The 27,518-nt window shown below is 51.8% G+C and overlaps 1 protein-coding gene across 1 annotated transcript in view; it reads right to left on the bottom strand.

Annotated features, from left to right (window-relative positions):
- The window catches only part of KSR2 (kinase suppressor of ras 2), a 290,881-nt gene that overhangs the window by 154,030 nt on the left and 109,333 nt on the right, over nt 1–27,518 (bottom strand). Inside the window, exon 4 of the mRNA XM_036277294.1 lies at nt 19,316–19,829. Within this exon, the coding sequence (XP_036133187.1) occupies nt 19,316–19,829 (514 nt within the window). The remainder of the gene's footprint in view (nt 1–19,315; nt 19,830–27,518) is intronic.

Below are 27,518 nucleotides of genomic sequence, written 5' to 3'. Positions count from 1 at the left end.
GGGAAGGCAGGCAGAGAGGAGAGGGGGGAAAGGAAGATGGGAGGAGGGGGAGGGGAAGGCAGGCAGAGAGGAGGGGGGAAAGGAAGATGGGAGGAGGAGGAGGGGAAGGCAGGCAGAGAGGAGGGGGGGGGAAGGAAGATGGGAGGAGGAGGAGGGGAAGGCAGGCAGAGAGGAGGGGGGGGAAAGGAAGAGGGGAGGAGGGGGAGGGGAAGGCAGGCAGAGAGGAGAGGGGGGAAAGGAAGATGGGAGGAGGGGGAGGAGAAGGCAGCAGAGAGGAGGGGGGGAAAGGAAGATGGGAGGGGGGAGGGGAAGGGCAGGGCAGAGGAGAGGGGCGAGAGGAAGGGGAGGGAGCAGGCAAGAGAGGAGGAGAGGCGGAGAAGGAAGATGGGAGGGATGGGGGAGGGGAGGCAGGCAGAGAGGAGAGGGGGAAAGGAAGGCCAGGGAGGAGGGGGGAGGGAAGGCAGGCAGAGAGGGAGGAGGGGGAAGGGAAGATGGGAGGAGGGGGAGGGGAAGGCGGCGAGAGGAGGGGGGGAAAGGAAGATGGAGGAGGGGGGGGAAGGCAGGCAGAGGGAGAGGGGGGAAAGGAAAGATGGGGAGGAGGGGCGAGGGAAGGCAGGCAGAGAGGAGAGGGGGGAAGGAAGATGGGAGGAGGGGGAGGGGAAGGCAGGCAGAGAGGAGGGGGAAAAGGAAGATGGGAGGAGGGGGAGGGGAAAGGGGCAGGAAGGCAGCAGGGAATGAAAACACAGAGCATCTACCTTGTGTTTGTACTTCATGAACACCCTCCCATTTCACCTCTGCACCAACCTTTGAAACAGCTATTTTGCCCAGAGAGGTTAAGTGATTTGCCCAAGGTCACACAGCTGCAGGGACTTGAATCCAGCCAGTCTGCCCTCAGCCCTGTGTCCTGCAGCAGCTGCCTCCTGACTCACAGAGGCATCAGCATCCTATGGGTCCCTCTAGGACCATGCTTCTCAACCTGGGACAGTTTTGCCCTCCAGGGGACACTGGGCAAAGTCAGGAGATATCTTTTGTTGTCACAACTTGGGGAGGGGCTTGCTACTGGCACCTAGTGGGCAGAGGTAAGAAGCTGTTCAAGACCCTCCAGTGTACAGGGCAGCCCCCCACCACGAAGAATCAGGTCACCCCAAACATCAACAATGTCGCAATGGAGAAACTTCGCGCTACGGGGAAGACATTCACACGTATCCTGGCTTCTGGCTTTCGCCCTGGGAATCTAGAAATGCCACCCAGCACTCTTATATTTTTGCCCAACACCCAGGACAAAACTCACCTAGTAGTGAGCAGGTATTTGGGAAATTCTTGCCTTTCCACGTTGCCCCTGGATACATAAATTCTCATCTAAATGCATGGTCATGCTCACAATTTCACAGTGCAAGGGAGGCACAGCCTTCTCATTAAGGGGCCCGGTGTGAGTGTCTCCCCACAAAGAGCTGTAAGAATCAGAGCTCCCTTGATATGAAACATGGCGGTAATTAACATTAATGAAGTCCTAGGTCCGCCAAGCTGAGTAGAATCACTGTGGGAGGGTCTAGGAGCTACAGACCATGCCATCCTACCCCCAGCCCCCATGGAAATAAAATGCAACACTCAGGATGATCCAAGAGGGAACACAATCCCGTTTCAGCTGCCAGGAACACGGAAGGTCATAGAAGCACTGGACAAGGAGCTCCAAGAAGGATTTGGGGAAATCATGGGAGAAAATTTACTTCTGTTGAGTGCGTACTGAGGCTAGTCACTGGGACAGACAAGGGACATCCTCTTCTCATTTATCCCGAGTGTTTGAAGAAATTAATATTATTTTTGTCCACATTTTATAGATCAGAGGGCCAGACAGTAATGCCTTAGGCTTTGCAGGCTGCAACTATTCAACTCTGACACTGTAGCACAAAGGCAGCCACAGACAAGACATAAAGGATGACCTATTCTTTCCATCCTTCTGTCTGTCCGTCCATGCATCCATCCATGCAATACATATTCACTGACAATCTACCATATGTCAGACACTTTGGATATCAAGGCAAACGAGTCTGCTCCTAGCCATTCTCCAGATAGTTCCAGCCCCACTGGTCTTCATCAAGTTCCTGGAACATGCAGGTGGTTTTCCTGCCTCAGGACCTTTGCACATGTCTTCTCTCCCCCTAGAACACCCTCCTCCATCCCCGCCCCTTACAACTCTTTGCCTTCCTGACCGCCCCAACATTCTCAAGCTCAGCACCTGTGTGTTTCTTTCATAGCATTCGGGACACTGAGATTATTTCACTTCATTCAAATTTGTTTTACGTCAGCGTCCCCCATGAAAGTATGAATTCCATGAAGGTGCGGATCAAGTGTTTCTCATCTGCCATTATAGCCTCAGCATCCGGCACGTAGCAGATGCTCAGTAAATCGTTACTGAACTGAATTCATAGGCTGAAACTCAGAAAAGTTGGTTCCCATGTGTGGCCTCCACTCATTACACCAGGCCAGACATTTGGCATCACAGGCCACATGGGGCCACTGAGCACCCCAAATGTGGCTAGTCTGAACTGAGATGTGCTGTGATACAATACACACCAGCTTTTACGGACTTCATGCAGGAAAATATACCATCCAACACCTCAAGTTTTTATATTGATTCTATGTTGAAATGCGGTTTTGGATTTACTGAGTAAAAACAACATGAACTATTAAAATCAACATTATACCTGTTTCTTGTGGCTACGCCAGCTTTTTAAATGATGCACCTGGTTTGCATTATATGTCAACTGTGTAGCATTGGGATAGAACCTCCCAGTCTTTCTTACTACTTAACTTTATGACATCGGTCCAATCAACTAACCTCAATAGGTCTTGGTTTCTTTATGCAACAAATGAATATAAAAATTTTTGAACCTGCCAACCACATGGCTTGTGGTGTAGCTCAAATGAGACATGGATACAAAAGTACCTGGGGAAAAATCTATACACATGTAAGCTCTTCTGTAATGGAAGGTTCGGACTCTGTCTCTAAATGTTCGGACTCTGTCCCCACGTGTCTCCGTCCCTCCCTCACTGGCTCCTGGATCTGACTGAACTCCCTCCATCTTTCTGATCCTCACAATTTGATATTCTTCCCCCCAAGCGACACAGCCCCTTCCTATCCGGCCCTAGGGACAGACTTTCAGAGGCTGGAGAGTTTGGCAAGACCCGCCCATTGTCGGACTCCTCCAGTTCACCCACGTTAGTGTGTAATCCGCTTCCCCACCTGACTTCGGGTGATCTTTCAGCGACAGAGCAAGGAAACCCTGGTTATTCCGACCACGCCTCCCGTATGATAACGGCACAGTGCAGGCCATGCCTTCGAGAGGGCCGGATGTAACAGGCTGCCTGGGGCTTGGAGGTGTAATTATTTTAAAAATGGAGATGACATCCGTTGGTCTAGTCTGCCTAGTATCCACTTCCCAGAAATGCAACATTATTTCCCATCGGAGGGCGCACCCCTTCCTTAGTCTCCCCCAACCTGATCCGTGCGGGGCAGACAGGTGTACGTGTACCTGTGCCAACCAGCTTGTTCCACCACCCTGGACACAGTGATGGTTTCGAGGACAGACATGACACCCAAGTTGATTTAGTGGGAGCCAATCCCAGGACTTTTGTGGGAACCCTCTAGAAAGAAGATTGGCTTTTCCTGCTGGGGCCGTAAACCTACCTGAGATACAGAGTTGGGGAAAACAGGCCACAACAAGAAAGCAAAGCTATCGCAGAGAAAGGATCCAGACAGACAGAATCTCTTCAACATTGTTTAAGCACCTAGATCTAACGGGACCTGAAGCCACTCATCCCTCTGAACTTTGTAGCTACAAAAGCCAACAAACATATTTTGTGGGAAAAGCCAACTTGAGATCTAATCACTTGCGACCAAAAAAAATATATCCTGTCTAATGCAAAAAGAGATCAAGTATAGCACCTTTAAAATAAATTTATTTCTATTTTTATAACTTTTAATGTAGTAACGCCATCTGGGTTAAGAGTGTTGTCTGGAGGTATTATTAAGAATCTTTTATAAGTAGGTTTTGGCTGTTTTTGTGGGGGGGGTTTTAATCCTCGCCTGAGGATTTTTTTTTTTTTTTAATTTGAGAGAGAGTGGAAGGAGTAGGGGAGAGAGAGAGAGAGAAATGTCGATGTGAGAGAGAAACATGAACTGGTTGCCTCCCATATGTGTCCCAACCGGGGATCAAACTTTCAACCTGGGTATGTGCCCTGACCGGGAATTGAACCCGCAACCTTTTGGTGTACGGGATGCTGCTCCTCACTGAGCCACACCAGCCAGGGCTGTACCTAGGTTTTAAATTGAATATAAATGGGCTCTTCTAAAGTCTCTGGGAAGGCACAGAGGGTCACGAGACGGGCACTTTCTCCGGGGCCATTTCGGTGAAATCTGATTGCTGTCCGTGGAAGTCAAGACACTGCTCAGAACAGTAAACGTCAGATCATCACTCCAGCGGAATAGTTCAGAACTGGATTGATGGGCTTCAAATTAATGTGGGCTTCAGGGCTTTATTCTTGTTCTTGTCAGAATGCCACCTGGGAAACCTTGGCCTCTACCAAGGAGTCCCCGCCCCGGGTCACCTGGTCAGCCCGTCCACGAGGCTGGTGAGGGTGGCCTTGGTCAGATGGGGAAACTGAGGGCCACAGTGCCCAGCCAGAATTAAGTGCATAAGCTTCAGTGTCCAGCTTTGCCCTCCAAGCCAGGCTTCCTGCCATGAAGATTAATGAGGTGACAACTGTCAAAGGCCTGGAGGTGGTGAACACAAAACAGCCACCCAAACACCTAAGACTACCTTTGGCCTCTTGAACACCTATGCCAACAGCAGCCCTGGCAAAGCATGGCATAGTCACCATCTCCATAAAAGAGAGGACGTCCAACCTCCCAACCAACTGCCCTGTGGTGGACCCAGTGGGCTTTGTATGTTGGACCTCAAGGAAGACATTTATGAAACAAGTCTGCAGGGCCTGGCTGGTGTGGCTCAGTGACTGAGCGTCGACCCATGCACCAAGAGGTCGCCGGTTTGATTCCCAGTAAGGCCACATGCCCAGGTTGTGGGCCCGATCCCCAGTGGGGAGCAAGAGGGGGCAGAGTCACCCCATCACTGACACCCCCCTCCGTCTGTGGAAGAGGGGGCAGGGCTGGTTTTAGTCTTCGACCTGGTGAGGATATAAGCTTCAGAGACAGGGCATTCCTGGTCCCCAGAGGAGCCTGCTGAAATACAGACGCCACAGTCACACTGCAGCCAGCGGCCAAGCAGAGGCGGGCGGGACAGTTCTCGGAAGAGAGTCACAGGTGTAAGGTGCAGGGGTGGCCATGTCAGTCCAGAACTTCCTGTGGCCGTGGGGATGGTCTGTATCTGCTGCAGGGCAGCCACCGGCCAGCTGCGGGTGCTACGCCCTTGGAATGTTGCCAGGGCAACAAAGCAACTGAAAGTTTAATTGCATTGAATTTTGATTAATTTTGGTTTCAACGACTGCCACCTGTAGCTCGTGACTACCAGATTGGACAGTATTGCTGCTTCCATAGGTGGGAAACCATGATCACGTCTGAACAGCTGGAGGGGACGCTGGAGTGCTGCGCCTGGGGAGGAACGGGGACACGTCCTACGCTGTCGCAGACCTCTGTCCTCTCAGAGGGTGTGAGAAAGGACTCCCGTGTCCCCATGGCTCCAGGCGGAGGAGCGTGGAGGGGAGCGCGTAGTAGCACTTGTCTTTGTCTAGGTGGCCACCAGGGAGGGCCCGAGGGCGGTGTCACTGACGGGGCCCACGGGACCCTCTGAGGGTGGTTTTCTCAGTAACAGAGGAGGCTGTCAGGCTGAACCTGAGGACAGGCCGGAGAACATCACGCTCACCATTTATGTGGACACAGCTCACCACAGAAGAAGCAGACCAAGCCAGAGCATCCTCACGGGAGCCTGGTCCGGTTCAAGTCTCACCAACCCACAGTGCGGGAAGCCGCCCAAGTTGTCGTTAAGGATGGGAAACAGTCACTGTATCTCAGCTTTCGGGAAAACGCTTCTTTTGTCTTTATACTTCAGTGAATTTAGACTTTTTTTGTTTGTTTTAATCCTCACCAGAGGACATTTTGGATTTATCTTCAGATAGAGCAGGAGGGAGGGAGGGAGGAAGAGAGAAAGAGAAACATCGACGTGAAAGGGACACATCGAGCGGTCGCCACCCACACGACCCCAACCAGGGCCGGGGACAAACTGCAACCAGGGTACGTGCCCTTAGCGGGAACCGAACCCGGGTCTCTCCAGTTTGGGGCCAACACTCTAACCACTGAGCCAAATCGGCCAGGACGAATTTAGACTTTTCAGCACCCTAGTACAGCAGTTTCCAAGCATCATTTGTTTGCCTGAGTTATTGAAGCCTCACAATAGCCCCATTTTAGGGAAGAAGAAACTGAGGCTCAGAAAGTTTAAGTGAATCGCCCATGAGCCCCGAAATAAGCGGCAAAGCGAGAATTTGAACCCAGGTCTTTCTTAATCAGAAATGTTCTTTCATTTTGTTAGGTCATCTTTTGGAAAATGCAATAACTATTTTTTAAAAAGATACTCAAGTGGGGGGGGGATGCACCTAAAACTGGTGAAATCCAAATAAGATCTACACCGGTGTCAACACTGTGTCGGTGTTGATTGGTTCTGACAGAACCCAGTTTTGACAAAATCTTATATAACCTGTGCCATGCTTACGTAAGATCCTGTGGTTGGAGACCGCTGGGTGGGGGTGCACGGGGGCCTCGCTCTGCACTACTACTTCTCGGGAAACCTAAACTATTTTATAATGAAAAGTTGTTGTTTTTTAAAAAGCCCCATAAAATGATGTTCATTGCATCTTTCTGATGTAGAAGGGCTATTATATGCTGTAAAGTAAGGAAATGACTTAAAGACACCAAGACAATCTTCAATTTTTGTCATATTTTAGCTTCAAGCTGTCTTTAAAGTCTGCTCTTATTATTTATTTCAATTTTCTCTTTAAAATGTTTTATTATACATCTATCTAGAGGACAAGCTAGTGATTGCCAGAGGGGAAGGGGTGGGGGATAAGAATGAAATTGTTTTTAATTTTAAAAATTAAATTAATTGGCCCTGGCCGGTTTGGCTCAGCAGTTAGAGCATCGGCCTGCGGACCAGGGAGTCCCGGTTCGGTTCCCGCTAAGGGCACGTACCTCAGTTGCAGTTTGTCCCCGGCCCCAGTTGGGGTTGTGTGGGTGGCAACCACTCGATGTGTCTCTCTCACATTGATCTTTCTCTCTTTCTCTCTTCCCCTCTCTCTCACCTCCAGGTCTATCTGAAAATAAATGCAAAAATGTCCTCGGGTGAGGATAAAAAAAAAGAAATTAAATTAATTGTTTAAAAAAAACGTGTCTGTGTGTTCAATGACGGTGCCTGCTCAAATGAGGTCATGAGGGAAGGCGGTCTCCCCTCCCGAGGCCCTGACTCTGAACCCAGTGAACTTGCCAGCCAAGAACATCTACGGCAGACCTGGCCTCCAGCACCGCCGAGGGGCACTGGGTAGGGATGCCCACGGTGACCCCAGGTGGGCCCGCACTAGCTTGTCATCCCCAGGTTGTCCTACCCAGGCCCCAGGAGTGCTTCGTATACCTGCACACCCGAAGGCACTTCATGCTGTACACACGTCAGGGGCATTGACACGCTCCCTTCCTGCCATCTGCTCCCCACGGGTCCCCTTTATTTAGCCCCCTGGTATCTTCCCTAACCCTATGGAAGTCTGAGATCATCCCTCGGCCTTCCAACTTGCAGGCAAGTGTCTCGCTTTCCCATAGTCCTCTCTGCTGGAATGCCCTCTCTTCTGCTCCTCGGTAAACTCCCCCCACCCCACCCCCAGCCCCCAAGAGTCCTCCCAGCAGTACCCCTCCCCATGTGCTCTAAACCTCTATCTTCAAAAGTCGTCCGTGCCCACACAAAAATGATTATACAAGTATCTGAGACCCAAGCTGTCTTTAACGCCTGATCTCACTATTTATTTCCTTTTTCTCTAAAACATAACAGGGTTCGGGGACAGGATTTAACACGTATCTTTTTTTCCTAATTTAAAAAAAAAATATTTTCCATTACACTTTGCACTCAATATTATTTTGTATTACTTTCAGGTGTATTGCACAGTGGTTAGACTTTACAAAGTGTTTTCCCTGATATGTCCAGTACCCACCTGGCACCCTACGTAGTTATTACAATATTACTGGCTGTTTCCCACGCTGGACCCGACATCCCCGTGACTATTCCGTAACTGCCGATCTGTACTTCTCAATCCCTTCCCTTTGCACCCAGCCCCCCAGCCCCCTCCCCTCCGGCAACCGCCAGTCTGTTCTCTGTATCTCTGAGTCTGTTCTGTTTTGTTTGTTCATTTATATTGATCTTCAGAACAATATAAGTGAAATCATAATGTATATCTTTTCAACTCTATCTGGAAATGAACAGCAATGCCCTCCAGATACCAAGGACCCCGCACAGGTCTGACCTACCAATTGCAAATGCACAAACTGGACTTCTCCTAAACAGGGCTGCGATTCCACCTTTTCACCGGGTCCCAAAGAATCCTGGGAGCCGAGGTGGCTTTGCTGCCGGTAGCTACGCCACAGCATCGTCCCTCGGATCATTAGCCAAAAGTAGCCTTGCCCCGCCCCCTCATGCAGTTCTGGGCTGCTGGGTGCCCCATGATCTACTTCACACAGACAGGGGTCTGAAGTGCCGGGACATAACCAGCAGCATCGGATCCACAAGAACGTGCCAGCAATATATGGGAAAATCAGCAGAGACAGGAAGCATTTATTTATGTCGATCCCTTGTAGGGATGGCTGTTTGTGGGCATTTGGCTCTGGCTTGATGAGTCACTCATTAGAAGAGAAAAAAGCATGACCTTTTTCTGCTGGTTCCAGGAAGGCTCGGGGGTGCGGGTGGGGGGCTTTCAAGAAGTCAGTAGGGTCAGAGACAAGGCGAGGAATAAGGCCTGGCCAATCTGTTTGGATAGGATGTCCTTCGGGCAAGTGAGAACTGAGATGCTGAGCAAGAAACAAGAAAACTAGTGAACAGAGATGCTGGGTGCAGAGAGCTAAGACCTTTTAATCTCGTAAGTCCGTTTTCACACACACACACGGTGGCAAGAGAGAAAGACTGCAAAGAAGAAAAAGAAAAAAATAGTTTAGTTTTTCTCTCCCAACTGTCCTCATCCCAAGCCCAGTGAAAGGGGGGAAGTGGAGAGAGGGAAAAAAACAAGAGATGGATGAGAGGGGCCCAGGGAGCTGACAGTAATCAAGACCGTGTGGTACTGGCATAAAAATAGAACAGAATAGAGAGTCCTGAAATAGCCCCACATATACACGGCTGATTTATATTTGACAAAGATGCCACGTAATTCGATGGAGAATAGGTGGTCTCTTCAACAATGGGTCCTGGAACAACTGGATATTCATGTGGAAATTAATGAACTTTGACCCTTACCTCACACCACATGCAAAAATTAACGTGAGAGGGATAATAACCCTAGCCTAAAAGCTAAAACTGTAATGCTCCTAGAAGAAAACAGGAGACTAACTAGGAATCTGGGACTTGCAAAGATTTCTTAGGATATAAAAAGCACAAAGCATAAAAGGGAAAAAAATGTGATCAACAGCACTCCATTAACACTGAGAACATCAGCTCTTTGAAAGACAACCTAATGCAGGTGGTTAGGGAAGCTACCGATCGAAAGAAAATATCTACAATACAGAATCTGACAGAGGACCTACAACGCAGTAATAAGAAGCAACCCGATTAAAAATTAAGAATTGAACAGGTAATTCACAGAGACAGAGAGAAATGACCAGTAAATCCACAAATAGGAGGTTCAACATCTTTAGTCCTCAGAGAAATGCAAAGTGATTAATTAAATAATGCAAATTAAAACACAACAAGATACCACTTCATATCTATTAGAATGAGTAAAATTAGGCGCCTGACAATATCAAGCGATGACAGGGATGCAGACCAGGTTCCTCAACCTTGGCACTCTTCAGATTTGGGGCTGGATAACTCTTTCCTGGGGGATGAAGGGGGGTTCCTGCATCACTGTAGGGTGTTTTATCGACATCCTTGGGCTCTACCCAGGTGATAGATGCTCGTTGCGCTCTCCTGCCCCCCCCCCAATTATGACAACCAGAATGTCTCCAGACATTGCCAAATGTCCCCTGGGGGGCAAAACTGCTCCATGCTGACAGCCACTGACTTCTCACACATTGCTGGTGGGAATATAAATGTACTAGCGCTCTGGAAAATAATATAACGATTTCCTATAAAGTTAAACAAATATGCTGTGACCTAGGAATTCTACTGCTAGGTATTTACCCAAGAGAAAGAAAACATTTGTAGACCAAAAACAAACAAACAAACACAAAAACAACCTTGTATAGAATGTTCATAGCAGATTTTTTCTTCTTTATTGATTTTCAGAGAGAGAGGAAGGGAGAGGGAGAGAGAGATAGAAATATCGATGAGAGAGAACATCAATTGGCCGCCTCCTGCATGTCCCCGACTGGGGATCAGGCCCACAACTTGGGCATGTGCCCTGACCAGAAATCGAACCGGCGACCTCTTGGTGCACAGGTTATCATCGCTCAACCAGTGAGCCACACGGGCCAGGCTCAGATTTAATCTCAACAGCCCTAACTGGAAACACTCTAAATGTCCATCAGTGTGAGTGTGGTGGGCTGAATTGTGTCCTCAAAAGGATATTTTGAGTCCTAATCCCTCATACTCGTGAAGGTGACCTTATTTAGAAACAGGGTCTGTGCAGATGTGACCAAGTTCAACTAAGGTCATAATGGATTAGAGTGGGCACTGAATCGAATGGCCGGTGTCCTTATAAGAAAAGGAGAGGACACACAGAGGGAAGAAGGCCGTGTGCAGACAGCGGCAGAGACCGGACGATGGCGTGACAAGCCAAAAACTCCAAGGATTGCCCTGGGTCCCCAGAAGCTGGAAAAGGCAAGAAAGAATCTATTCAGAGGGAGCAAGGCCCAGCCACCACCTTGAGTTTGGACTTCTAGCAGAACCATGAGATAAAACACTGCTGTTCTAAGTGATGACAGTTGTGGTACTTGGTTGCAGCAATCCTAAGCGATGAATACAGTGATACAATGAAACAAACACAATGACACTTTCAGTTCCTCACTGCACTAACTGCATTCCAATACAGTGAGGATGCAATAAACAACACGACACAATGGATTCATCTCAAAAACATCGTGTTGAGTGACAGAAGGCAGGCACGGGAGTACATAATTCATGATTCCACCTACATGATGTTCTATAAGAGACCTAAGCTACGTGATAAAAATCAGAACAGTGCCCTGGCCAGTTTTGCTCAGTGGTTAGAGCGTCGGCCCGCAGACCAGAGAGACCCGGGTTCGGTTCCTGCTAAGGGCATGTACCTCGGTTGCAGTTTTTCCCCAGCCCCGTCCTTGGGTGAGGATAAAAAATAAAAGAAAATGGAACAGTGATGGCCTTCAAGGTGGGGGAGATGACTGGGAAGGAGGCATGAGGGAACTTTCCAGAATGAATGAGAAATGTTCTATATCTTGATTGGAGTGGTGGGTCCCTGGGGATTTACATTTATCAGAACCCATTGAACTTAAAATCTTTTTTTTTATTGCATTAAATTGATACTCAATTTTAAACACTGCAAATAAAGAGGCGAAAGGGAAGAGAGGAAAACTGAGAGGCATGTGACGCGTTCACAATGCGAAGAGACAAATAAGAAAAACCAAGGGAGAAGGCAAGGGTTCGTGTGAAGAAAAGACCAACTGCCAACACGCCCACCACTCCGCCCCCACCTGCGGCAAGTTCGGTCATTTTGCTACACCTGCGCTCACCATGGTTAAGTAAACTCACAAATTCTTCACTGGAGGCCAAGTGCAAAGCTGCTAACAGCAAATTGGCCCAGACAGACATCCCAGCTGCTGTCCATTATAACCTGGAATGGAACATTAACTTCTGAGAGGCCCCTCTGGCTCCCAGCGAGCCCCGAGCCGCCCACACTTCAGGAATGGTCTTGAAAACCGAAATGGACAACTGAGAAAAACTGGAAACACAGTTGCCTGGTGAGCAACCCGAGGTCCCCGAGGGCCGAGAAACGCTCGGAGCGTGGATAACGGCCACGCAGCCCCCAGCCCTCGGTTCACGCCACGCTGGGTCCTTGGCCCAAGTGAGCTGCAGACACATGAGGTCTTAGGTGGGAAGTAGTAGCCTGAGGCCAAAGCCATCTATACTGCTCTCACCTGCGACCAAACCATGGCCCCGGGGGGTCACTGCAAATGTGGAGAGGGGCCAAAATCATTACCTTTGGCACCAGACAGTCCAGAGCCCCAGGGCAGAGACTGCTCCTAACCTGGGCTTTTTGCAGCATCGTTTCCAAACGGGAAGGATGCTGCCCGGTGCTAAGAGATGCACACAAGGACTGTGCTCAGTAAATGCTGGCTGCCGTTAGCGGGATGCGGTCAGCCGCACCCTTGACCGCATTTCATTGTAAAAACTTCACGCTGCACGGGAATCTATTCCTGGTTTACAGAGAAATTCCCTGATGAGCTCTAGGAAAGAGCCCCCCAGGTTCACATCCAGGGCTGTGCCTGCCATGGCGGCCGGCAAACACTTCTCGAATATGAGAGTGTGTTAGTGACGCACAGAATCTGAATTCCAGGCGAGGGCAATCCTAAGAGATCTGTGAAAAAGAACAGTCAAGAATGCTTCCTGTGGCCAGGTGCCTCGACCTGACTCTGCCTGGCAGACCTAGGGCTGCAAACGCCCAGGCAGGTGTCCTCAGCAGGGACAAGGTCACTCACCACCTTCCCCGCTTCACTCGAGCGTAACTGGACACGGGCCCTCCTGTGTAGCTTCTCTCCCATTCACTCTGTAATAGACAGAGAACTGACTGACAGCGGTGGAGGGGGGAGCAGCTTCCAACACTGGGGGGAGGGGCTGGGGAATTCATTCATTCACTCATTCCTTCCTTCCTTCATTCATTCACTCATTCCGCCAGCAAACGTTTCCTGAACCTTTACCTATGTACCCAGAGCTGTGTCAAGCCCACAGGTGAAAGAGACGATTAAGACAAGGTTCCTCCTCTCAAAGAACTCACCATCCAGGAGTCTGGAAAGCAGCAGGGACTGAAAACCTGCTGGATGCGGAAGTGACACGTACGGACAACCACACAGACAGCCTCACATACGTACAGCCGTGAGTCCAGCCTCTGGGACAGATCGGCACCACATCCGCCACCATCAGCCCGGGACAGGATTCCTGGACACGCTCTCAGAGGGCCAGAGAGCACATGCTTCCGGCTCTGCCGAGCGTACAGTCTGGGCTGCAACTGCTCCGCTCTACCAGAGCGGTGTCAAAGCAGCCTCCCAGCGGAGCAGATGGGGCCGTGCTTCCAATAAAACTTTATTTACAAAAACAGGGGGTGGGCCGGATTCGGCCCTCAGGCAGTAGTTTGCCAATCCCCAAGTGGGCAGATGTGATCCTGGGAGAGTTACATAATCTCCCTGTAGCTCAGTTTCCTTTGCTACACCAGAGAGAGAGAGACGGGGAAAACAGCTACTCCATGAGTTGGCAGAAGCCGATCCTACGTGTAACGCGTGTACACAGTGCCCAGAACAGCAAGGGCAAACACGCGGTGGCTGTTTCTGTCCCCGCCATCCACTGCGCGGCCGCACGAGAACAGAAACACGCAGGCAGGCTCAGAAAGGGGTGGACGGGCAGTCAGTGTGAGGAAAACCACAGCCAATTCTAACTGTGAGAGCCTCGCTGAATTCACCTGTTAGAACAAAGACCACAAAGACCGAGCCCATGTAACCCCTGCAGGGCTGAGGTGCTGTCCAAACGCCTTTCCGAAGATGGGAGCATTTGCCAAGTCCTCACACACAGACTTTCTCCAAAACAGAGGACGTGAGGAAATGACCTGTACCTTCCCTGGACGAAGAATATGTCTTAGATATTCCCCCGTCATAGTCTCTGAAAATAAAGTGTTGAATCTCAACATCTTGGAAAATGAAATCCAAGCGGGTGCCAACCTCAGGTCCCACAAGATGACATCCCGACACAGATCCGTGTCTGCCCCCGGACGCACCCTGCCGGGCTCGGTGGTTAAGCCCAGGTTGGTGCACAGGTGTCTTCTCCACCTGGGCCTGCTTCAGGTGACGGCCAGGAAAGGCCACCTTGCTAAGGTACGAGCGATGACCCTGCGACGGCCGGGGCTGGAAGCCACGCTGAACCTCAGCTTCCTGAACCTCAGCTTCCTGAACCTCACTGAACGCCAGGAAAGGGGCCTCGCGGCTCCCCTGACAGCTCCGGGGAGCCCGGCCGTGGCGGGAGGGCCCCAGCTCAAGGCCCAGAGAGTCAACATTTCCATTCTTCCTCCATTAATTCAAGTTAATAAATACCTCCAGCCAGAGGGGAGCAGGAGGAGGCGGTGGAGAGCTCATCGCCAGCGACCAGACAGCCCCCGGCCACGTTCATTTTAAATTGCGGGGTCCCGGTGGGGCCCACCGGGAGCTGCAGGTCAGGAGGCCACCGGAGGTGACGCACGCGGGGAGGCGAGCAGCATCGAGGGTGCGGTCAGCGCCGGGGGCAGGCGGCGGAGCCCCGCGTGGACTTCTGCTGAGCTGTGTCACCACAGCCACGCGCTCCTGTGTCCCGGGAGGCAACGCTACGCACTTGGAAGAATTAGTTAATAGGAAACAGGAACAGGAGGACTCAGAGCCACTGGACTGAGGCCCCGAGGCCAAAATGTGCCTCGGCTGAGATGACACATAGCAAGTCACACCCCTCCACGCTGAGGGCCCTTCCAGAGGCTCCCGCTGACGGACTTGGGGACAAACCCAAACTGCCCCCCAGCGCCCCCTCTCACCCCACTTCCTACCACAGGCACAGGCCACCCACAGCTGTTTCCACTTCCCCAGCTGCTGGTCCCCGCTGGCCCCTCTTCCCTCTCCCCCGGCCAGCTCCTGCTCAGTCTTCAGGTCTCACCTCGGCTCAGGCGTTGGCCAACGACAGCCCGAAGGCCGAATCGGCCCGCCAGTCGATTTTATCAATAAAGATTTATTGGAACACCGCCGTGCCCATTCATTTTCATGTCCCCTATGGCTGGTTTCACTTACAAGCGCAGGGTGGCGTGGGTGCGAGAGAGACCAGGGCCTGATGTAGTCACTCCCTGGGTCTTACAGGACACGTGTTCTGGCCCCTGTCTTAGAGGATGGTCCCGCCAGGAAGCTGTCCCTGGCTCCCATGAGTGTTCTGGGGGATCCTCATTTGGCTCCCACAGCCCGAGTCTTGTTTCCTCTTCTCCGGGCCCTTCCCCGCCGAGTCATATTGAGGTTCCAGCCTGACTCCTCCAAACCCTGAGCTCCTTCAGAGGGTGGCCGTTTTTTATCTATTTGGCAACTCCACATTCCAAGCCTCTCACATAGACCCCGCCACCCCCCGCCCTCAATCGAAGCACTGGAATCAGGTTTGCAGAATGGGTGGACAAACGAGTGAGGGTTTGCTGCCCCGCCAGAGCCCAGTAAAACCACTGAACAGAGGACAACGCCTTCAGCTGGTGGCGGCTCGGTCGACAGCAGCAGTATGTCTCCGGGATGAGCAGAGAGAACCGGGAAGGCCCAAGAATTGGCCTGTGCAACCAACAAAGGAGCCTCAAAATAGGCCCTGGACTGATGAATGAAACAGACCCAGAGACGTAGAAAGGAGTAAGTTGCAGACTGACAGACCTCAGGGTAGGGGGTGTGGAGATGGAGGCGATGAACCAAAGAACTTACATGCATGTATGCGTAACCAATGGACAGAGACAATAATGCGGGGGGCGGGCAGGGGGGAAGGGTGTCTGGGGGGGGGGGAGAAACATCTGTAACAAAAAGAAATAAATAAAAATTGGAAAAAAAGAAACACCCTGGAAAGTGAGGGCTCCCAGACCAAACACAGGGCAGAAGAGAAGAAACGTTCCCTCACAGTGGGGCTCAGATTATCTATCCCAAGTCGGGGCCCACACTCTCAACCTTACTGATGCTTCCAAGGTCGACCCGGGATTCTCTTGATCCCGCCCAGCACACGCTGTTTTGTCTCCTGACTCAGCATTCTTTTCTTCTCGGTTGTAAACCCCTGGAAAGCAGGCCGTTTGCCCCCCGGAGAACCCCTGTAGGACTTGGTCAAAACGTATGATGAACGAATGGATGAAGGAGTGAGACTCTTGTGGTGACTGTTCCTTACGTCTGGCATGATAAGGCCACACACTTGGCTTTGAATAGCTTCCTCATCGTGGCCTCCAGCTTCTGCAGGCACTTCTGGGGTCTCGGCTGTCCCCAGCCTGCTCCTGTCCTCTGCCTTGGCTCTCAAGGGCTGCAAGTATCCCCCGTTTCCGTGGGCCCCTCCCCCACGCTGATATCACTCCCTCATCCTGGTCCCCGTCCTCTTAAATCAGAGCGCTGGGCTGCGGCCCTTCTATGACTCAAGCTGCCACCCGGGAGCCAACGCACAGTGGAGGGGTCGGCCCTGGGAGGAACACTTCTGTCTCCACATTTATCACATCAGGAGGTTCATTTCCAATTCTATCCAATAAGTCCCAAAACCGAGATAGAAAACAGTGCCTCCTCTTTGTCTTTTCCAGAAACGGCACCACCCTCCGTGCGGATAGATTTCAGGCATTTAATCTGGCGACGGAGTGACACGGCCTCCGGAAGGCCGGCGCCTGCCCGTGGCCAAGCGAGGAGAGGCGAGGGAAAGCAGCCACAACTCAACACGATTGGCTCAGAGAGAGATGAAGGGGGACCATCAATGCTTCCCAGCGAAGGGGTCCCGCAGGGAGCCCTGCAGCCTCCCCACGCGCGATGAGCTTTTATTCCCAGGCACCTCCATCCTCAGTCTGACTCGAACGCTCGTCCTTTGTGGTGACAATAACAGTAACTAGAACGATGTCTTCAGGACCCCAGCATCGTGCCACTGTATCATTCCACGTGTGGTTAAAACGCCCTTGGTTTCCGTAAACAGCGGGCCTGTGGGACGACGCTTCCGCGTAATTTGGGGAGAGTGTATCTACAAGGTAATCACCGCACCAGGAAACCACGGGGCGCCCTCAACAGCAGCTGGGAAATAGCTTTACCCCCCCAAATGTATGTCCCCCTGCTTTTTCTTACCTACCTTTGTTTCACCATCTCAGTCACAGCATCAGTCGCCGGCTCCAATCAATAGAATGAAGGGTGTTTCGAAGGGACAGAAATCAGATGCACTGGACATTCCGTTGGATCGACTGGCAGTGACCTTCTCAGAGGGTTGTGTTGAGAAGGATTCTGAAGTCCTGCCTTCGGAACGGAAGGAGGAACGCCCAGCCTTATACGTATCAGACCTGCCTTTGGTCGTTTGAATCGGGTCAAAATGGGTATTGAAATTTCTCCCCATCTTCAATGCCCAACCGGCTCAAACACATCCCACCAGATCCTATTAGAATGTCACCCAATGTCACTTACTCACTTCCACTTTCCTTGACACTGGTCCCTTCTGCTGGGGGCAAGGGGGGAAAACACTCCCTTGTCTGTTCCAATACGGTCAAACTGGAAACTCGACATCTTTCTCTACTCGAACACTTTTGACACTGACTAGCGGAATTTGCCCCTACACTCATTTCTGTCCCCCGTGCGTGGTCCGTAGGAGGGACCCAGTGAATATTTGTTGAATTCGTGCTCCATTCAGGATGCAAGCCCAGGCCACCTGACTTCTGAGCCCATGACACCCCTCAAGGCCACTGGGGATTCTACGAACAAGGGAGAGCCGGCCCTAAATAAAAGTCACAGGTGAATGGTCACAGCTGGGGGCAGGGAATCCCTGAGTCTTTGCAATGTCCCAAGAAGCCAAAGTGAAGACCAGGTCGGGGAGCCCTACAGCCGGGATGGAGGGGAGCAATAGGGAATGTGTCCTGCCTTTCCAGTGTGCGAGGGCCCAACTGAGGGCTGAGGCTGGCCAGACTCCCCACGGGGCATCCTGGGATGAGCCAAAGGCAGGCAGGGCTGGCCCAGCCTTCTGTAGGGACATAAGGTGCCAAGGCCCTGGCTGAATCTGGTCTTTACTTTGGCTTCTTAGGGGCCTCTCACAAAACAAACTTAGACTCCTTACTATATCTCCTAATAAGATTATGCATCATCATTTTATCTTCTGTGACTTAACTGCAATTTTGTTGAATGTAAATATTGGAAACATGCGACCCAGTTGGTAACCCCGTTCAGCATCTCTTCCATTTTCAATCCACTAAGAACCGCAAAAGAATCGAGGGCCCCAGGCCTCGGAGGGGCTATGCAGAGACCTGCCTGGTCGCTCCCACTAGTTCACAGACCACGTCACCCACCCTCAGCTGGCAGCAAGACCCCCAAACCAGAGCCACTTGCACACTGCACCCACTTCCATGGTTCCCCCAGTGCCGACAGCCCCACCCTAAACTTTCGTGCAAGAGCCTCTGCTCTAATGGTCCCCTGTCCACTCCCCGAGCCACCCCGGCCCAGGCAGACTGGGACATGCATCTGAGTTCTAACACTGAGCGTGCCCCGTGCACAGGGCCGCCCAGGACTGTCCTGGGCAGTGGCCACCAGCCCATGTCGCCACGCCACACTTGGAGCGAGGGCAGTCCAACCCGAGATGAGCATAAGTGCAAACGCCCTGGATTTCAAACGCGAAATAGGAAAAGAGTGCAGACTACCCCCGTGCTAACCGTCTGCATGGATTCTACGCTGCGGTGACAGTATTTTGATGTCCCGGGTGAAATGACACATGTTATGGAAATGCCTATCGTTTATCCCTTTTTCTCTTTTGAATGTGGCTACTGGGAAATGTAAGGCTGCCCGTGAAGCTCACACCCTGTGTCTAGGGCGGCACTCGGGGGGCCTGGCAGAAGTCGGCAAGCTTCCCGTTAAGGGCCGGGGGGCACATTTCTGGCTCTGCCACCATACTCCCTCCACACGGCGCCAGGAAAGTACCAGGGACAGTACGTAAGAAAGGAACCGGCTGTGTGGCAGTACATTCAGATTTGGCCCCCAGACTATAGTTTGCAGACCCCCACTTTAGAACAATCATGGCACGAAGAATGGTCATTTCTGGGAAATTCCACTCTGCTTTCTCAAAGACCTTTCCTTCACCTGGGGGAGGGAACTACAATCTATTCAGGCTTCCCCGAGCGGGGAGGGTCCCGGGGCCATGAGGCCAGCAGCCGCTGGCAGCCCGGGCTCAGCTGCCCCCCGCACCCCCCATGCACTCACTTGGGCGTGTGGGCCTCGTCCACGCGGTGACCCAGCTGGAATTCGTGGGACTTGCTCCGATGCAGGGCCGTGAAACCCGGGATCAAGTGGATCAGCTTTCGAGAGGAGGGCGGCGGGGTACCTGGGGGCTTCAGCTTGGTCTTCCTCCTCACGGGCGGCGTGCCTGGCGGGGTCACGGTAGTGACGATATTGGGGGTCCGCGGTGGGGTGCGGATGGCGTGCCGCTGCCGGGGTGACGGTGGCAGGGAACGGTGGCCCGACTCCAGGGGTGGTGGCGGGCACAGGCCCGGGTAGGCATCCACAGTGAGCCTGTCCACGTGGCTGTACACAGGGCCCCCAGGGGAGGGGCTGGCATGACAGTAGTGCGGGGCACACTTGGACTGGACCCTGGGGCTCTGGGTGAGGTGGGTGCGGACCCACGGCATCGGCTCTGGGCGGCACACGGGGTTGTTCTCCTTCCCCGTCTCGGTGGTGGGCCACTGGATGGCCCAGTCTTGTTTGGAAAGGTTGCCGCCTAAGTTGAAACAAAAGAGCAGAGAGACATAGATAAGCTGTGAGAAAGTCAGGAGAGTTATACTGTATACACGTACACACATATGCACGTATGCACAGGTGTACTATGCCCTGTGCAGTGTACACATGTGCACGTATACACATATGCATGCATGTAGTGTCCTGTGCAGTATACACATGTGCACATATACACGTATGCACATATGTACTGTGTCCTGTGCACGTATACACATATGCACATATGTACTGTGACCTGTGCAGTATACACATGTGCACGTATACACATATGCACGTATGTACTGTGACCTGTGCAGTATACACATGTGCACGTATACACATATGCACGTATGTACTGTGACCTGTGCAGTATACACACGTGCACGTATACACATATGCACGTATGTACTGTGCCCTGTGCAGTATGCACATGTGCACATATACACATATGCACATATGTACTGTGTCCTGTGCACGTATACACATATGCACATATGTACTGTGACCTGTGCAGTATACACATGTGCACGTATACACATATGCACGTATGTACTGTGACCTGTGCAGTATACACATGTGCACGTATACACATATGCACGTATGTACTGTGACCTGTGCAGTATACACATGTGCACATATACACATATGCACGTATGTACTGTGACCTGTGCAGTATATACACGTGCATGTATACACATATGCACGTATGTACTGTGCCCTGTGCAGTATACACATGTGCGCTATACACATGTGCACATATACACGTATGCACATATGTACTGTGCCCTGTGTGGTATACACATGTGCACGTATACACGTATGCACATATGTACTGTGCCCTGTGCAGTATACACATGTGCACATATACACATATGCACATATGTATGCCCTGTGCAGTATACACACATGCACGTACACACATATGCACACATGAACTGTGCCCTGTGCAATATACACATGTGCACGTATACAACTATGCACATATACACTATGCACATGACACTATACACACTACACACATGACAGCACAGGAACACTACACTGTATGCACATTTACATACTCCAACCATACCACTTGGCCCCTGCAAAAAAAAGAATGAAACCCCTCTGTTGACCCTCTCACCATAACTTCCATTGACAGCCACGCCCTCCACTGTCCCTGGGTCGGGAGCCCACAACTCAAATGTCTCAAAAAGCGAAGAAGTTAATTCTTGCCTTTTAAGCTTCCAAGGGTTCCAGTTGCAACATTTTCAAAGGGATGCAAAGGAAAGAATTTTCAAGGATGATCTGTCCCCGACTAGCACTGTCCGCAGCTAAGCCCCACGAGAGAAGCGAGAACTCTGCGGAAGGAAGTCCGCCGCGGACACTGCCTACCCACCGCTCCACCACAGCGCACTTCTTCCCCTCTACCGGCGCTGTGTGCCAACCACGCACTCGTCCAACAAGCGCTTTCTGAACGTGCCACGTCTGTGCTGAGAAGGCCCGGAAACCACGCCCAGGCGGGCCCTGCTCCTTAAACTCCCATCCTGCTGACGGGCAGACATGACAGATAAGAAAGCACGTCGTGAAAGGGTTGCAGCCAGGCGTGACCTGTGCACACCACGGAACTACTCGGCCACGCACACCATACAAGGAAGACCCCGAAATCTGGACAAGACTGGGAGACTGTACCAGCATCGATATTCTGGTTGTGACATGTGTATTCTAGTTTTGCTGAAAGTTGCCATGTGGAGAAGCAGAGCAAACCAAGGATCTGCTATGGGCTGAACGTCTATGTCTCCCCAAAATCCATACTTTAAAATCCTACACCCCCCACCCCCATCCTGGCTGGTTTGGCTCAGCAGTTAGACCGTCAGCCCTCAGACAGAACATTCTGTGGGTCTGATTCCCGGTCAAGGGCTCGTACCTTGGTTGTGGGTTCGATCCCCAGCCCTGGTCGGGATCATGCGGAAGGCAACCAACCAATCAATGTGTCTCTCGATGTTGCTCTCTCTCCCCCTCCCTCTCTCCCACTCTATCTGGAAAAAAAAAATCAATGGAAAAACGTCCTTGAGTCAGGGTTGAAAGAAAATAAAATGACAGCGATTAGAGGCGGGGCTTTCTGCGGGAGGTGGGAAAGACATCTGGGGGGAGCTGGCACCTGGGCCCAAACCGCGAGGATGAAGGAGAACTCCCGAGGAATGCGTGGAGTCGGGGGCGAAGGAGGAAGGATGAGGCCAGAGGAACCTCAAGGTCAAGGCCAGGCGGCAGAAGGTGGTGAGCGCGGGGCGTGCAGGTGGAACAGCACGGGCGGAGGTGCCCGACCAAGGCCGGGGTTTCAGGCGAGCTGGAAAGAAGCACAGAGGAGGACCGTCCAGGCTTCCACTCTTCTAAGTGGGACAGGATGCTGAGAGGAGGGGTCAGCATGACGGATCCCCCGAGACGCGCCTCCTGCAGAGCTCCTGGGAACCACGGGGGCGAAGGGCGCACAGCTGTCAAACCCGTAGCCCCCACGGGGTGCAGCTGCAGCTCGACGCTCAGCCCCAGCCCTGTGGTCAGGCCGAGGGAGGGGCCGGCACCCCCCCAGCTATGCAGAGCGACGGGATGGAAGCCGAGTTTCTGCCTGGCTATCCACTAACTCCCCAGGGCTTCGGCGCCAAACCCTTGCTCAAGCCTAGCGAAGGGCTGGCCCTCCCAACGGGCAGATGCTGAGGGGTGGGATTGGGAGTGGAGGTCACAGTGCTGCCCATCATATCACATCAGGGGAGGGGCGGTGCTTCCCTGATGACATGGCTTAAAAACCACAGAGCCCAGTGGACGGGGTCCATTGGCCACAGAGTCCTGCTGGAGCCCAGGGTGCTGGCCCAGAGCACACACCAGCTAGTCCCCCCGTCTCTGTGTGATCCGAGGTGTCCAGAGATGCAGGTGCACAGGCACCCGGGCATCATTCTTGTTGCTCAAAGGGACCCACTGTGTGTGGGGGACGAACACAATCAGAGAAGCGTTGTGGAAAGATGGAGAAAGGACTGGACAGGTCAAGGGTAGCAGCAGGAGCCCAGCCTGAGGCTGCTAACGGTGTCCGGACGGGAGACGATGAGGACCTGGGGTAGGGTTGTGGCAGCGGAGATGGAGACAAGTGGATGGACCGGGTGCAAGGGGAGGATAAAACGTAGCTAGGTTTACTTGTATCAAATGAGATAGCCCCTCAACAATTCTATCAAGTAGACGAAAGGACTGTTTTATTGGCGAGGAAACCGAGGCACAAGGAGGTTCCTAGACTTGCTCAAGGCCACACAGCCAGGAAGAACAGCTGAGGTTTGGGTCTGCAGCCTTACACCAAGCCACAGGCGACATCCTGGTTTCCAGCTTGAGTCCCGCGGCGGCTGGTGCACTACTGCAGTGATCGGAAATGCAGGACAGGGACTGGAGCGGAGAGGAGGTGGCACGCTCGGGGACGAGAGCCTGGGATGCCGCAGAATCTCACCTGCTCCTCCTCTCCCTCGAATCTTGGGGTCACCCCTCAGGAAGAAGTTATTTCTCTAGCCTGAGAACATGGATGGTGAGGTTCTAAGTACGCCCGAGCTCATCCCAGGGAGTGCCAGGCTCGTCTTAGCTTTCTTCTTTTACAGACGTGACATGATTTAATCACCCTGACCTGTCTCCTCTCCCATCTGACCCCTGAGTCTCCAGAGCTGACATCCCGTGACCCTGAATTACATCACCCACTGCCTGACTCTCTCAGAGGGAGGAGAGACACCCCTGCATCTGGAAGATTCGTTTTCTGAACCAAAATGACCAGAATGAATTCCAAGTAAGCACCGGGCAAGGAAGTATGAGTTCTTATGCGCACAGGACACCCTGAACACTGCACAATGAGATTTAGAAATTAATTTGCCCCAGCTTTTCCCCTCTGTGACTCAGTTTCTTCATCTCTAAAATGGGGATAACATCAGAGCTTTCCCCTAGGTTTGTGCTGAAGATTAAATAAAACCACACGAGTACAGCATTTGGCGAATTCTCGGACACACAGTCCACGTGGCATCAATGTTCATGTAAAAGCATCTATATCTCATGATGCTGGTGAAGGTTAAATAAAATGCACATGTAAAGTTTCTTGTATTCAGTGCCTACATCCCTGACCTCGAGCATTTACTTCGGGTGAATTATATCCCCCTCAAAAGACATGCTGACGTCCTAACCCTCGGTATCTGGGAAGGCGACCCTATTTGCAGACAGTCTGCGGGTGGAATCACATTGAGGGAGGTCATACTGGGTTAGGGAGCACCCTACATCCAGTGACTGATGCTCTTATGAGAAGAGGAGAAGACAGAACGCCACGGGAAGACGGAGGCAGACTGGCTGACGCAGCTCCAAGGCCGCCAAGGAGCCGCCTGAGCCAGGACGGAGGCGGGGACAGGCTCTCCCCCAGGGCCTTCAAGGGAGTGTGGCCCTGCTGACACCTGGATTTTACATGTCAAGCCCCCAGAATCGTGAGGAAATACATGTCTGCTATTTTAAACAACCTAGTTTGTGGTGGCTTTATTCCAGCAGCCCTGGGAGTCTCACCCGGCCTCAGCCAGGAGCCGACAGCACGGACTGACCGCCGACTGGGGAGCCAGGAAACAGAAGTCAGCGAGGGGAGGGCACCCGCCAGACCGCGCAGGGGCTGCGCGCTCACCTGCCCAGCCCTGTGACGCAGGTGCTATTGGTTCAGTTCATAAATGAGCTGCTGCGCTGGCCAGGTGGCTCCGCAGGCTGAGCATCGTCTGGTGCACTGAAAGGTCACTGGTTTGAGTCCCAGTCAGGGCGCACCCAGGCTGCGGGTTCCATCCCAGGTCGGGGTGCACATGGGAGGCAACCGATCAATGTCTCTCTCTCACATCTCTCTCTCTCTCTCTCTCTCTCTCCCTAAAATTAATGAAAACTTATTTTTCAAAAAGCCTTTATAAATGTGATGAGTGATAGGGCTGGGCTAACGTCCCTCAGACGGTAGTCACCTATAGGTAAGGTGGCACCCACTGCCCCCTCACCTACAGTTCCTTCACACACACACTCACATTCACACACACTCACACCACTCACACACACACACTCTCTCACACATATTCTCTCTCACACACACATTCACACACACTTATACACAGTCATGCTCACACACACTCACACACCACACACACCCTCACACACACTCACACCCTCACACATACTCTCACACATGCACGCACATACCACACCCTCACACACACTCTCATACACACACTGTCATACACTCTCACACATGCACACGCATGCACACCCTCTCACACACTCACTCACACTCACTCACACTCTCTCACACTCACACACACACTCTCTCTCTCACACTCACACACACACCCCTCCACTGGATTCAAAGCACTGAGTTGCCCCCAAGTAACCCCGTTCTGAAGTTGTTTCAAAGTCTGAGAGATGAACAGAGAGGAAGAAAAGCGTTACCCCTGCCAAACCCCCACCTCCATCACATCCTCTTCTCTCCACGCCCCCAGTTCAAAACCAGAAGTCTGGGATGAAGGGGCGAAGAGCCACATTCCATCATCCCGGCGACCGCGCACGGGCTGCATTGTATCAGCTCTTCCCCTGTGCCTTTGATCCCCTTTTAATAAAGTCAGAAAGGAAGGGTGATTTTTCATTTTAAATAGGGAAGGTGTGTACCAAGGTGCTCCAGGGCTTATTAATCGTAACCCTTGCTGCCTTGTCACTCGTTCTGGAAAACCATTTTATTTCAAGTCCCGGGATGGGCGGGGAGAAGGGAAAAGATTGCAGGACGCGAAAGGTCTGCGGATTGATTAAAGACATTTCAAGGTGCGGGGGCTTTCCTTCCGACATGCTCTGATAAGGCACCGAGAGCAATAAAAGGTGTTTTCAAGGGAGAAAATGATTTCACAAAGTCTAGGCAGCTGTCTAACTTCTTCTTCCCTTCCCATTAAAATGTTACAAGCAGCCACACGCGTGGCTTCGAGGCCATGTGGGTTTCAGAGCAGCGTTGGCGCCCATGTTTCCGCCCTGCAGAGACAAGACTGGAAGGAGACGCCCCTTCTAGAACGGCCCCTGCCTGTAGCTTTGGTGAATATTTCAAAGCGCCTGCCGGTGCAATCCTCCGAACTTTCAGGGAGGAAGAGAACTTTCAGACGCTGGTTGATGAGGTTAGACTGATGTCATTGACGGAACCAAAAAGGCAAGTTTTTAATCCTCCCAGCGTTGCAACAAGAAACAGGACTTTTCGGAGCTGGTTGAAAATGTTTGACTGGCCCTGGCCGGTTTGGCTCAGCGGTTAGAGCGTCGGCCTGCGGTCCGGAGAGACCCGGGTTCGGTTCCCGCTAAGGGCATGTACCTCGGTTGCAGTTTGTCCCCGGCCCTGGTTGGTCGTGCGGGTGGCAGCCACTCGATGTGTCCCTTTCACGTCGATGTTTCTCTCTCTCTCTCTTCCTCTCCCTCCCTCCCACTCTATCTGTACAAAAAATGGAAAAGTGTCCTCGGGTGAGGATAAAAAAAAAAAAAAAGAAAGAAAATGTTTGACTGGAGTCACTGGTGATGCAAGAAATAGTAGCAAGAACAATTATTTTTTTTTTTTTTAATCCTCACCCGAGGATATTTTTCCATTGATTTTCAGATAGAGAGAGAGGGAGAGGGAGAGAGAAACATTGATGTGAGAGAGACACATTCCTAACTCCCTCCAGGCCCTTAAAAGGCTGAACCTTTACCCAGAAGTTTCAGATCAACACCAAAACCATGGCTTCTGACCCTGCAAAAGTCAAATACCACACTCGTTTTAGCCACTATCCCTGAAAGGGTGAAATCTGAAATCCAGGAAGAATTTTCAAGTTTCTAGTTTGTAGGACTTGCAGAAAGAAGCAAATAAGGACAGACGAAAAACACGCAATTGTCAAAGCAATTCAACATTGGCAAGAATCTTAATCTACGACCTCACTGATGAGCCTGGCATCCAGCCAGACCGGGGGTCCCACTGGGCATTGTCCCTGTCCCAGGATATCCCCAAACAGAACCAAACAAATGTACTGACCCCGGTCTTCGCAGGTCAGTCGTAGGGGAGCCGGGGTTCTGATCCGGCAATGCTCCCGGGCCCTGCTCTCTGCGGCATTGGCCAGTTTACTCCCCACCAGGAGTTCTGGCCAGATTAACCTTCAGGCTCTAACGCTAGGGGAGCTTTTCCGTTTTAACAAAGCTCTTTTTTCCTAACATTTTTTATTGGGATGAAATTCATGTTAACCATTTTAAAGTGCAGAATTCTGTGTCATTTGGCACATTTGCAATGTTGTCTCTATCACTTTCAAAATATTTCCATCAGCCCCCAAGGAAAACCCCATCCCTACTAAGCAGCCATCCCTCACTCCCTCGTCCTTCCCAGCGACCACTACGTGTCTCTGTCTCCGCGGATTCACCCACTCTGGGCAGCTCACACAAGTGGAACCACACACATGGTTTTTACCTCGCGATGTGTTTTGCAGGTTCGTCCACATTGCTGCGTGTATCTGAATCCGGTTCCTCGTTACAGCTAGCTCACGTGTTTATCCACTCATCAGCCCGTGGACATTTAGGGATATCCTTTGGGATATTACAAACGTTTGCATACGAGTAGCTGTTCGAACAACCGTTTTCGATTCTTCGGGGTGTGTACCTACGAGTGGACTTGCTGGGTCACATGCTCTTTCTGTGT

The sequence above is a fragment of the Molossus molossus genome, unplaced genomic scaffold (assembly GCF_014108415.1).
Source record: "Molossus molossus isolate mMolMol1 unplaced genomic scaffold, mMolMol1.p scaffold_m16_p_22, whole genome shotgun sequence".
Taxonomy (NCBI): Eukaryota; Metazoa; Chordata; class Mammalia; order Chiroptera; family Molossidae; genus Molossus; species Molossus molossus.
The sequence above is the reverse complement of the archived record's forward strand: the minus strand, read 5'-3'. Positions and strand labels throughout refer to the sequence as shown.